This window comes from Rhinoderma darwinii, chromosome 4, assembly GCF_050947455.1.
Source record: "Rhinoderma darwinii isolate aRhiDar2 chromosome 4, aRhiDar2.hap1, whole genome shotgun sequence".
Classification (NCBI taxonomy): domain Eukaryota; kingdom Metazoa; phylum Chordata; class Amphibia; order Anura; family Rhinodermatidae; genus Rhinoderma; species Rhinoderma darwinii.
Window position 1 is genome coordinate 352,056,079 of NC_134690.1, and position 13,242 is coordinate 352,069,320.

Below are 13,242 nucleotides of genomic sequence, written 5' to 3' on the forward strand. Positions count from 1 at the left end.
AGAATAGTAACACTGTATACCATACACACAGATAAGGTTTTGTTTGCATCTCACTTGTCACTCACTGGCCTCCGCGGGAGGGAGTTGTACTCCATCAGTTCATGAGACTGTAATATTCTATTACATTTGTCTGTCAATTGACTCCCATTTATTGCAGCTGCCATAAAGCTTAGACCCCCGCTTAAAAATGAAAAATAAAGAGCTACAACATTAAAAAAAGAATAATAATATAATATATACAGTGAAGGAAATAAGTATTTGATCCCTTGCTGATTTTGTAAGTTTGCCCACTGTCAAAGACATGAACAGTCTAGAATTTTTAGGATAAGTTACTTTTACCAGTGAGGGATAGATTATATAAAAAAAAAACAGAAAATCACATTGTCAAAATTATATATATTTATTTGCATTGTGCACAGAGAAATAAGTATTTGATCCCTTTGGCAAACAAGACTTAATACTTGGTGGCAAAACCCTTGTTGGCAAGCACAGCAGTCAGACTTTTTTGTAGTTGATGATGATGTTTGCACACATGTTAGATGGAATTTTGGCCCACTCCTCTTTGCAGATCATCTGTAAATCATTAAGATTTCGAGGCTGTCGCTTGGCAACTCGGATCTTCAGCTCCCTCCATAAGTTTTCGATGGGATTAAGGTCTGGAGACTGGCTAGGCCACTCTATGACCTTAATGTGTTTCTTTTTGAGCCACTCCTTTGTTGCCTTGGCTGTATGTTTCGGGTCATTGTCGTGCTGGAAGACCCAGCCACGAGCCATTTTTAATGTCCTGGTGGAGGGAAGGAGGTTGTCACTCAGGATTTGACGGTACATGTCTCCATCCATTCTCCCATTGATGCGGTGAAGTAGTCCTGTGCCCTTAGCAGAGAAACACCCCCAAAACATAATGTTTCCACCTCCATGCTTGACAGTGGGGACGGTGTACTTTGGGTCATAGGCAGCATTTCTCTTCCTCCAAACACGGCGAGTTGAGTTCATGCCAAAGAGCTCAATTTTAGTCTCATCTGACCACAGCACCTTCTCCCAATCACTCTCAGAATCATCCAGATGTTCATTTGCAAACTTCAGACGGGCCTGTACATGTGCCTTCTTGAGCAGGGGGACCTTGTGGGCACTGCAGGATTTTAATCCATTTAAACCAATGGTTTTCTTGGTGACTGTGGTCCCAGCTGCCTTGAGATCATTAACAAGTTCCCCCCGTGTAGTTTTCGGCTGAGCTCTCACCTTCCTCAGGATCAAGGATACCCCACGAGGTGAGATTTTGCATGGAGCTCCAGATCGATGTCGATTGACAGTCATTTTGTATGTCTTCCATTTTCTTACTATGCACCAACAGTTGTCTCCTTCTCACCCAGCGTCTTACTTATGGTTTTGTTGCCCATTCCAGCCTTGTGCAGGTCTATGATCTTGTCCCTGACATCCTTAGAAAGCTCTTTGGTCTTGCCCATGTTGTAGAGGTTAGAGTCAGACTGATTAATTGAGTCTGTGGACAGGAGTCTTTTATACAGGTGACCATTTAAGACAGCTGTCTTTAATGCAGGCACCAAGTTGATTTGGAGCGTGTAACTGGTCTGAAGGAGGCTGAACTCTTAATGGTTGGTAGGGGATCAATTACTTATTTCTCCGTGCACAATGCAAATAAATATATATAATTTTGACAATGTGATTTTCTTTTTTCTTTTTTATATAATCTATCTCTCACTGGTAAAATTAACCTAGCCTAAAAATTCTAGACTGTTCATGACTTTGACAGTGGGCAAACTTACAAAATCCGCAAGGGATCAAATACTTATTTCCTTCACTGTATGTGTATATATATATATATATATATATATATATATATATATATATATATAATATTTCTGGTACAGAGTTAAATCTAATTAATGAAAACATTGACTACATGAGACATTCCTTTCAAATGCCTCGCAAATTATGGTATTTTATGTCTGTATAGAAGTGCCAAAATAAGTATCATAATTGGTTGTTGTATTGTTGGAATGTCACATGTTCCTAAGGCCTTATTCACACGATCGTGTAATACATCACACGGACCTCTGTAATTCAATGGGGCCGCCCACACGGCCGTTGTTTAAACGGACCGTGGGAAGGGTTCGTTAAAAAATAGGACATGTCCTTTTTTTTTTCCCTTCACGCATCCCTCCATAGACTGTAGTCTATGGGGGATACGTGATAATGCATCCCGCAGGGGTGCAGCACGGATGCACATCGGACGTGAAAAACTTCAGGTTTTCACGTCCGAGGTTTCATACGCTCGTGTGAATTTAGCCTAATGCTGATGCTGGGTAACCCTGCTGTATTTATTACCATTGTTCTAAAACCTCGTAGACAGACCTGAAGAGAAGGTAACTAGGTAAGTACTGGTTAATTTATTTCCATTATTAACAATAGTAGTAGGTATGAAGGGTCAATGAGCCAAAATAAAAAAAATTGACCTTGCAGAGCCAATATTTTTGTTAAAGAAGCATGTTACACTCACCAATGATCATAATCCCACCATTTCATAAGGAGGCATTGGGAGATCTAAAGCAGCTCAGTGCCAAAGATCTCAGCTTCCAGGTCTCATTTTAACATGATTGAGGGGAGGTTAGTGAGAGGGAGAGATTATGAAATATTGGGGTTTTAGGACTTGTTTCATAAAGACAACCCCTTTCCTAGAGATAGCTGCCCCAGCAATCAGCTGATCGTCATGGGTCCGGCTCCTGGAAAAGTATGTCTGTTGCAGAAATTAATGGACCTTCAAACTAATGGAGAATTCTTCTTGCAGGAGTGTTCATTACAAAGGGAGATGTGGGAGTTGGAACCATTGTTGGTTCAGCTGTATTCAACATCCTATGTATAATTGGCGTCTGTGGCTTGTTTGCTGGACAGGTAAGACCCCTTTATCATTAAAAATTACAAATATTTTAATTTGTTATTAACAGGGGGTTTTCCACTTCATAAAGTAATGGCGTATCGCTAGGATATGCCATCACTTTCTTGATTTACTTGAATGGAGATGTTCTGTTCCCTGCACAGCAAGTGGCCAGTAGCGCCACTGTGCATTGAAAAATTGTAAAGGGGCCACATTGGTAAACCATCACTGTGGCTCCTTCATTCTCAGGATCGGTGGGGGTTCTGGAAATCGGACCCCCACCGATCAGAAAGTGATGGGATATTCTAGCGATATGCCATCAATTTATAAAATGGAGAAACACCTTTAACCTTATTTAATAGGATTTATTTTAAATTGTACTTTTATACTTTTTGTTATTAATTCTTTTTTAAATTAGTCAATTTACTTGATGTAGATTTCATTACAAATTGTTTGCAAACACTGTTTATATGTTATTTAAAGGCTATGTACACCTTTGAACAAAAATAATTTTTTAATAAATCAGTTTTTAGTGTTTTCAAACAACTTTTAAATTGACTTTAATAAATAAAAAATTTTACTTTTTGAGAAACAGCTTCTATGTATCCTGTATACATAGAAGCTGTATCCTTCCAGCAAAGTCAATTCTGTCAAGTCAGCAGAACTGATGGCCAGGCTAAAAGCTGGTCCTCCATGTCTCTGACACACAGGATCGATCTAATAACGATCACGACTAAGTGGGTTTATGAACTTAGATGTGATTGTTATTAGCTGAATCCTGCGTGTCAGAGATACGCGAGACTAGCTTTCAGCCGAGCGTTTAGTTCAGCTAACCTGACAGAATCGGCTTTGATGGAACGATACAGCTTCTATGTACACAGGATGCTTAGAAACTGTAACTTAAAAAGAAAAAACTATATTTAATAAAAGTCAATTTAAAAGTTGTTTGAAATCTCTAAAAACATTGATTTATTTTAAAAAATGGTTCAAAGGCGTATAAAGCCTTTAAGCTTCAGCTTCTTCAGAGAAAATCCAAATGCAAACTGAACCATTCTTTTATGAAAAAATGGAATGTAGTTTTAAAGGAAATTTCTATATTTTTACTTTACCTAAATAATACAATTCCTTGAATTGTGCAGTACACAAATAACTCTTGTTTTTTACCAAATGCATTTACTTATTTTATTTTTCTGTGGTTTACTTCTGTGCCGCTTAGCATTTATACAACTGGTATTCAAAAACATTGTTGTAGCCAAAGGGATTTTGTTATCAAATTTAGTACAGTTTCATAGATAAAAGCAATTCTCTGATTGGTTGTTGTATTAGGTTGGGTCCAAATTAAAGAGGCTCTGTCACCACATTATAAGTGCCCTATCTTCTACATAATGTGATCGGCACTGTAATGTAGGTAACAGCAGTGTTTTTTATTTAGAAAAACAATAATTTTTGACGAAGTTATGACCTATTTTAGATTTATTCGAATGACTTTCTTAATGCCCAACTGGGCTTGTTTTTACTTTTTGACCAAGTGGGCATTGTGGAGAGAAGTGCATGACGCTGACCAATCAGTGACCAATCAGCGTCATACACTTCTCTCCATTCATTTACTCAGCACATAGTGATCTTGCTAGATCATGATGTGCAGTCGCATACTCAAACATTAACGTTACAGAAGTGTCTTGACAGTGAATAGACCTCCAGCCAGGACGCGTTGTCTATTCACAATCCCGACACTTCGGTAATGTTTGTGTGGGACTTAATGTCAGCAAGCGTGATCTCGCGAGTTGAAAATACAGTCGGGATTGGAAGCTGTATACTGTAAGATCAGGCTGTGTTGCTCGGCAGGGAAGGGGGAGAAGCTGTATGCTGATTGGACAGCGTCATACAGAAAACATTACACCGCCCAGAATGAAAAGAAAGAGTCACCTCCTATTTGGCTATTATAGCCAAATTATCATATTTAGAAAAATGATCATAACTTTGCAAATAATAAAAGTTTTTGGAAAAAAAATCATACTGTAGTTATCAGCATCATAACGCCTATTAGATTAGTTAGGTGAAAGGGAATAAATGAACTGGTGACAGATCATCTTTAAAGCCCCCCTTCTAAAACCTAATGTTACAATATATTCAGTTAAAAGGGAGATTACTAAAGTGTAGAGCTTAAAGAGGCTCTGTCACCAGATTCTCAAACCCCTATCTCCTATTGCATGTGATCGGCGCTGAAATGTAGATTACAGCAACGTTTGTTTTTTTTTAAAAACGTTCATTTTTGGCCAAGTTATGAGCTATTTTATATTTATGCAAATGAGCTTTGAAATGGACAACTGGGCGTTTTTTTTTCGTTATGTCCAACTGGGCGTGTATTGTGTTTTTAACTGGGCGTGTTTATGTGTATGACGCTGACCAATCCGTGACCAGTCAGCATCATACACTCCTCAACATCTGCACTCTCCTCTCCTGAAATATTCTGCTCTTACCATTACGTAGCTCTCAGTCTGTTACCTCTCCTCCATTCCTGTCCTCAATAACACCTTCACATGATTGGACAGGTAAGCATACGGGAAGGTACCCGTGGCCAATAGAAGTCTATGGGCCCGTAATCACAGGCCGTAATTATCAGCGTTTTTACGTTCGTGTGCATGAGGCCTAACATGTTGAAAGTAACTGATGTCAAGTTTTGACACAGTATAGTGGGAAAATACATAGTACTCAGAAGTTTTTGAAGACGATCTGGGATCACTTTTTATTTCTTTATAACTTGTGCCCATCAATAAGTGTCACTTAATAGGCTGAATGGTTTGTGGCTTTCATGTTTTTCTTTCAATATTGTGCTTCTTTTTCATTGTCTGTTTTTTTTATTTCCTTTAATCTTCAATTGGTTTTCTATGCCATTTTCATATTTCACATCTAAGGCCACAAGCCTTTGAAAGCTGTGATGCATTTTTATCAAAAATCAGCTCACTCGTGCCAGGGTCTCATAGTTTCTTCTTTAAATTTGACCTATATATTTTCTTACCTTTTCTGTTATGGTGTGAAAAAGAAAAAAAATATATATCCATTGTTAGTTATAATGAGGACCAAGAGATTCCTTCTAACTATCGATTAACTTAAATGATCACGTTTACAATTCGGATATTGTTTTTTTATAAATATGAACCTCTGGTTAAATTTTTTTTTAAAGGTTAAAGAAGGAAATTGCTTTATTAACAATTTCCTACTAAAATGCTTTCAAAAAGGGCCTGTCACCTCTCCAGTCATGTCTGTTTTAGCAAATCTTGTATTCGCCATGAAATAACAATTCTGGAACATATTTTTTTAGAATGTTGTGACTATCTCTGTTATTCCTTCTCCTTCTAGAAATGTATTAATAAATTGACAACTGGGTTTTACTATTCCCATTGTAAAGGCACGTGTCCCTACACATTATTACTCTGTCAGAACTTATTGGACATTGTCAGTCTGTGTAGGGATACACACCCAACTGGTAACACCCAGTTGTCACTTTATTCATATATTTCTAAGAGGAATAACAGAAGAACGGCACAATGTAGATTTCTAAGAAAAGATGCTCCAAAATTGTTATTACACAGAGAATACAATTGTTTTCAGTTCCAGTGATTCTACCGCAGCGGTATGCAACCTTTTTTGTAAGGTGTGCCGATAAAAACAAAAAAAATCAAAGATGAAGTACACAATGTGCCATGCAAACATGAAAGTCATAAGATAAACGTTTACCACGTATATGACATAAACCAATTAATCAGTTAATTAAACTTACATTTCAGTGTGACCCTTCTCCCTGACTTTCGTTGCAAAGATGATCCATCTGTGGTGCATATGAGACTACGGAAAACTAGCTGGGGGGGTGCACATAGGAGAGACTGCGACTACTGAACACCAGCCTGTGGGAACTGCACACAGGAGAGACCATGGCTAATGAATACCAGCTAGGGGGAACTGCACACAGGAGAGAGAGCGACTACTGAACACCATCTTGGGGTGGTGCACAGAGGAGAGACCACAGCTACTGAACACCAGCTTTGGGAGGGGGTGCACATAGGAGAGACTACAGCTACTGAACACCAGCTGGGGGGGGGTGCACATAGGAAGAATATGCAAACTTTTGTAAACTTTTTCTTTTACAGGGCAGTTACCAAACTCTGTCCTTACAGCGCTGATCACCAGGAGAGAGAAGCGATTCATTATAGACTTGGTGACGCTGAACACCTGGTGATCAGCACCAACAAGTGGATAATGAAGCTCCGCTCCCTCTCCCTGTGTTCAGCGTCACCAAGCCTACAACGGCGCTGGACACCAGGTGAGGGAAGTGTGCCTGCCAGGGCTGGCCTTAGGGGTGTGCGACTTGTGCCATGGCACAGGGCGCATCACTCCAGCAGGTGGAAGGGGGCGCTGCGCTGGCTCCCTTCCCCTGCTTGTTTCAGAAGCGCCTGGGCAGCTTCCTTTCTGCCCGGGCGCTTCTTCACTCAGTGAAGCTGTAGCGGACATAGGGGTTGCTAGCGGCGACACCAGGCCCCACCCCAATGGCCGGCAGCGCCGCTAGCAGCCGCTGCGGCTGCTACAGCGGTAGTAACGCCACTATAGCAGAGCAGGGAGGTATCTCCCTGCTCTGCTATCTACTAGCACCACTGTAGCTCCCTGGGGCCGGGGATTCCGCTCCTGGACGTAGCGCTTGATGTCTCTGTCCATAAATGGACACCGACGACAGGGGCTTCTCCTGGAGTAGAATCGCGTTGGCAATGCTGTGGACGGGGATTCCGCTTCAGGAGTTGCCCCTGATGTCACTGTCCATATATGGACAGAGAGATCAAGCGGAGCGCTCCAGGAGCGGAATCCCTGGCCACAGGGGGATTCCGCTCCTGAAGGCAGCTACAGTGGTGCTTTCTACAGGAAGGGGATGCTACCTACAAGGGGGCTGTGTGGCACTACCTACAAGGGGGCTGTGTGGCACTACCTACAAGGGGGCTGTGTGGCACTACATACAAGGGTGCTCTGTGGCACTACCTACCAGGGGACTGTGTGGCACTACCTACAAAGGGGCTGTGTGGCACTACCTACAGGGTGCTGTGTTGCACTACACTACCTACAAGCGGGCTGTTTGGAACTACCTACACGGGGCTGTGTGGCACTACCAACAAGGGGCGGTGTGACTTTAACTACAAGGGGGCTGAGTGGCAATACCTAAAAGGGGGCTGTATGGCACTACCTACAGGGGGCTGTGTGGCACTACCTACAGGAGGCTGTGTGGTACTGCCTACAAGGGGCTGTGTGGCACTACCTACAAGGGGCTGTGTGGCACTATCTACAGGGTGCTGTGTGGCACTACCTACAAGGGGGCTGTGTGGCACAATCTACAGGGGGAATCTGTGAGTGCCAGACTGATGGTCATTTTACTGTGAGTGGGGGGCTGATGGTCATTTTACTGTAAGTGCTGGCTGATGATCATTTTACTGTGAGTGGGGGGGGCTGATGTTCATTTTACTGTGAGTGGGGGGCTGATGGTCATTTTACTGTGAGTGGGGGGCTGATGGTTATTTTACAGTGAGTGGGGGATGATGGTTATTTTACTGTGAGTGGGGGGCTGATGGTCGTTTTACTGTGAGTGGGGGGCTGATGGTTATTTTACTGTGAGTGGCGGGCTGATGGTCAATGGGGGCGTGTTTAAGTCAGTGATGCAGCTGAAAGCGATTTTCCCTGTCGTGCTCAGGCGCAATTGTTTACATGTGGCGATATTATGCTGAATCTAGGAAAGGAGTAGAAATCAGTGGGCATTTATTGACTTCATTAGAAGACAATAGACCACCAGAGCCAATAGCAACTATAGCACATCAGGCTAAAGGGGTGGTCACATGAAGACAACCCCTTTTAATGTGCGAGCCATCCTATTGGCTCCAGGTTCTCTAACTGAGTTGTCTTAGGGTGTAATAGGTATTTTACTGAATGCCCACCATGTATTGTATTGTATAGCATAAAACAAGTTAAAATCTGAATTTATATGGTTAACAAAGAACTAAATTATATTTTGTTAACATAAACTTGACTAATGCACACTTTCAGTTTGAAAACATTTTCTGATAAAAATGTAATCGATAAAATCAATGTCAATTTAAAAAAATCATATTTATTGGGAATGACATTAGAAAAATTTTAATTTTGTCAACAACAATGGCAAATATATATCATTAAGCAATGATATACGAATTTCATGAAAAATGAATTTAATATCCCTCTAGAATTGTTTATTGGAGAGATTAGGATTTATTTATTTATTTTGTTCACTGTTTAGTGCTTCCATAAGGCTATCTTGCATGAGGCCTAATCTTTTAAGCTTTAATTTCACTGACAGAAAGTAAATCAGACTTGTACCATCACTGTCCACTGGTTGTGTGATTACATTTTAGAGATTTTTTATTTTATTTTATTCAGGCCATAACAAAAAAAACTGCAATGAAATAAATACGATAGGATTGTATGAATCCACATATGAGAAGAAATGTATTGTAATACATTTTGACAAGTAGTGTATGCAATTGCAGTTTAACACACTGCATTGTTATTATATAAATGTATTAATATTTAAAGCGTACATGTTACAAAACTGAAAATCACAATCCCTTCTATATAGATGTTCCTATGGTCTCTTCATGATTGCTGAATAAGCAGGCTCTTCCTGGTGTGATGTCAGATTGTGCTCTAACCAATCAGCTGCCCACCCTGCTGCTCCCTCCATCACACACAGGCTAAGGCAAAAAGATTGACATGATCCCCCTCCTCCCCTCTAACAGCACACAGACACTAAGGAAGAGATACTGCTGCAGCATCCCCTCCTCACCAGTCCTCCATGTTTATCATTTATTGTTTCAATCTAGACAAATCTTTTGGTCTCTGAGGAAAGGGGGACTACAGGCTTCTGGAATGTAGGGAAGTGTAGGGTAGCTACTGACTCCTAATAAGATATATTACAATGTTTTATGTATTCACATGTACTACTGATTTATGGCAAAGACAAGTTATAATGATAAGAGAAATGTATTAGCTAAACATATCAGGTATATCATTTAAAGGGTTTTCTAATTTTTTAGGAGCTGGTAGCCCAACCAAAAAGCTGTTTTCAGAGTGGAGCCACTATTTCCAAAGGTGGATTATTTCACTCATGTTTCCTAGTGCTTAGCAGATGACCTTATTGACCTCCAGTGCTGAAAACCATGTTGCCCTCAGCTTTAGGGCTTATTCATACGACAGGGTGCCATTTTTCACATCCGAGTTGCACCCGTGCGGGACCTGTTTTAATGGATTCCTCATAGACTTGAGTCTAACGAGGGATCTGTGATAACTGAAGAAAATAAGACATGTTCTATTTTTCAACAGACCTTAAACACGGTCCGTTAAAACAATGGCCGTGTGAACGGCCCCATTGAAATACATGCATCCGTGTGATGGCCGTTGTTTTAACGGCCGTATGACGGTTTGTGTGAATAAGCCCTTAGCTGTTAAGCTTTTCTTATATAAGGTAAACTTTACCTAAATTAATATTTGAAAAGGGTTGCCCAAAATGTTTTCAGCTGAAAATTCACTTTATTCTGGTAACAGGGAACTAGGAGGGTTTTTAATTTAAACTTTGGATGTGAATAGAGGAGAAAACATAAATTAAATCAAATTCAGCCTAAAACATGTAAATTAAAATACACTGCTCCAAAAAATTAAGGGAACACTTAACCATCACAGTATAACCCCAAGTCAATGAAACATCAGGGATATCAATCTGTCCTGTTAAGATGCATATGCGACTGTGAATCAGTTTCACTGGCTTTGACTGATTTTTCTCTAGTATTGTGTTTTGATAGTATCCTTGTCACTACTGATAGCATGCAGCTTATTCAGATTGCACAGGTAGAGCTCTTTGTGGATGGTACGTCCACACATGCCATCGCAACAAGGTTTGTGTCTTCTAGCACAGTCTCAAGAGCATTGAGCAGATACCAGGACACAGGCTGTTATACGAGAAATACCGCACAGGGCCGTAGAAGGGTATCAACCTATCAGCTGAACAGGTATCTGCTTCTGTGTGCAAGGAGGAGCAGAAGGATCACTGCTCGTGCCCTACAAAAATACCTCCAGCGGGCTACTGTTGTGCATGTTTCTGGCCAAATAGTCAAAAACATACTCCATGAGAGGGGAACAAGGGTGCGATGTCTTGTAGTGGGACCTGTGCTCAAACTTCAGCACCATGTAGCTTGATTGGCATTTGCCAGAGAACACCAGAAGTGTCAGGTCTGCCGTTGGCACCTCATCCTATTCAAAGATGAGAGCAGGTTCAGACTGAGCACATGTGACAGATGTGAAAGAGTCTGTAGATGCCGCGGGAGCGTTATGCTGCCTGCAACATCATCCAGCATGACCAGTTTGACGGTAGGGTTGGACCAACCTCCACATGATAGCCAACGGTACCCTGACTGCTGTTAGGTACTGGGATGAAATCCTCGGAGCCATTGTGAGACTTTAAGCTGTTGGAGTAGGCCCTGGGTCCTTCCTGGTACAGGACAATGTCCAGCCTCATGTGACCTGAGTGTGTAGGCAGTTCATGGATGACGAAGGCATTGATGCTATTGACTGGCTCTCACATTCCCCAGACCTGAATCCAATTGACAACCTCTGGGACATTATGAATCTGTGCATCCGACGGCACCAAGTACCGCCACAGACTGCCCAGGAGCGCACTTATGCCCTGATTCATGTTTGGGAGGAGATCCAGCTCTTAATTGTTGATGATTTTGTTTTCAATTGATGCATCATTTTGTTCTCAATGAATGACAAAATTTATATCACTAAAGATTCTAAACTTGAATCTTTCATTCATCGAGATCTGATGTGCGATTTACATGAGAAAAACAAAGTACACCCTGTGTTTGAATTCTATGGTTTTACGTATCATGACATAATAAAAAAAAACATCTGGTCCTTAGAAGGTATTAAAATTAGGTAAATACAATCTCAGATGAACAAAAACACATGACAGATTACTCTGTGCCATTATTTTTTTAATAAAAACTAGGCCAAAGTGGAAAAGCTATGTGTGAAAACTAAGTACACCCTTACCACTACCATAGGAATTAAGAGGGTAAGTAGCAGCCAGGTGCTGCTAATCAAATGCTATTGATCATCAGCAAGCATGACCACCTCTATAAAAGCAGATGTTTTGGCAGTTTGCTGGCCTGGGGCATTCAGGAGTGTGTTAACACAATGCCAAGGAGGAAAAACATCAGGATGATCTTAGAGAAGCCATTGTTACTGCCCATCAATCTAGGAAGAGTTATTAGGCCATTTCCCAAAAATTTAAGTCCTCCATTCTACAGTGAGAAAGATTATTCACAAGTGGAAAATGTTCAAGACAGTTGACAGTCTTGCCAGGAATGGACGTTCCAGCAAATTCACCCCAAGATCAGACCGTGCAATGCTCGGAGAAATTGCAAAAAACCCAAGAGCTACATCTCGGACTCTACAGGCCTCAGTTAGCATGTTAAATGGTCAAGTTCATAACAGTACAATTGGAAAAAGACTGAACAGGTCTGGTTTGTTTGAAAGGGTTGTCAGGAGAAAGCTTCTTTATAAAAAGAACATGGCAGCACGGCACAAGTTTGCAAAGTTGCATCTGAACAAAGTACGAGACTTCTGGAACAATGTCCTTTGGACAGACGAGATCAAGGTGGAGATAATGCCCAGCGCCACGTTTGGAGAAAACCAAACACAGCACAAACACCTCATAACAAATGTCAAGCACAGTGGTGGAGGGGTGATGATTTGAGCTTGCTTTGTTGTCCCAGGACCTGGGCACCTTGCCGTCATTGAGCCGACCATGAACTCCTCTTTATACCAAAGTATTCTAGCGTAAAATGTGAGACTATCTATCCAAAAGGTAAAGCTTGGCCGAAACTGGTTCATGCAACAGGTCAATGATCCCAAGCACACCAGCAAATCTACAACAGAACGACTAAAAAAGAAAATAATGAAGGTGTTGTAAGTCCAGACCTCAACACCATTGAAACCTTAAGAGAGCTAAGCATAAACGAATGCCCAATAACCTCAATGAACTGAAGCAAATTCCTCCAGAACGATGTAAGAGACTGATAAAGTCATACACAAAACGATTACTTGAATTTCGTGCTAAAGGTGGTTTTACGAGCTATTGATTCATGGGGTGTGCTTAGTTTTTCACACAAGGCTTTTGCATTTTAGTTTCTGTTAACTAAATAATGACATGGTGTAATTTGTCATGTGTTGTTGTTCATCTAAAGGTGTATTTATCTAATTTTAAGACCTTCTAAGGACCAGAT

General features: G+C 41.0%; 1 protein-coding gene across 1 annotated transcript in view; it reads left to right on the forward strand.

Annotated features, from left to right (window-relative positions):
* Window positions 1-13,242, forward strand: part of SLC24A3 (solute carrier family 24 member 3) — a 354,780-nt gene that overhangs the window by 236,536 nt on the left and 105,002 nt on the right. Inside the window, exon 6 of the mRNA XM_075862964.1 lies at window positions 2,804-2,907. Coding sequence (XP_075719079.1) covers window positions 2,804-2,907 — 104 coding nt within the window. The remainder of the gene's footprint in view (window positions 1-2,803; window positions 2,908-13,242) is intronic.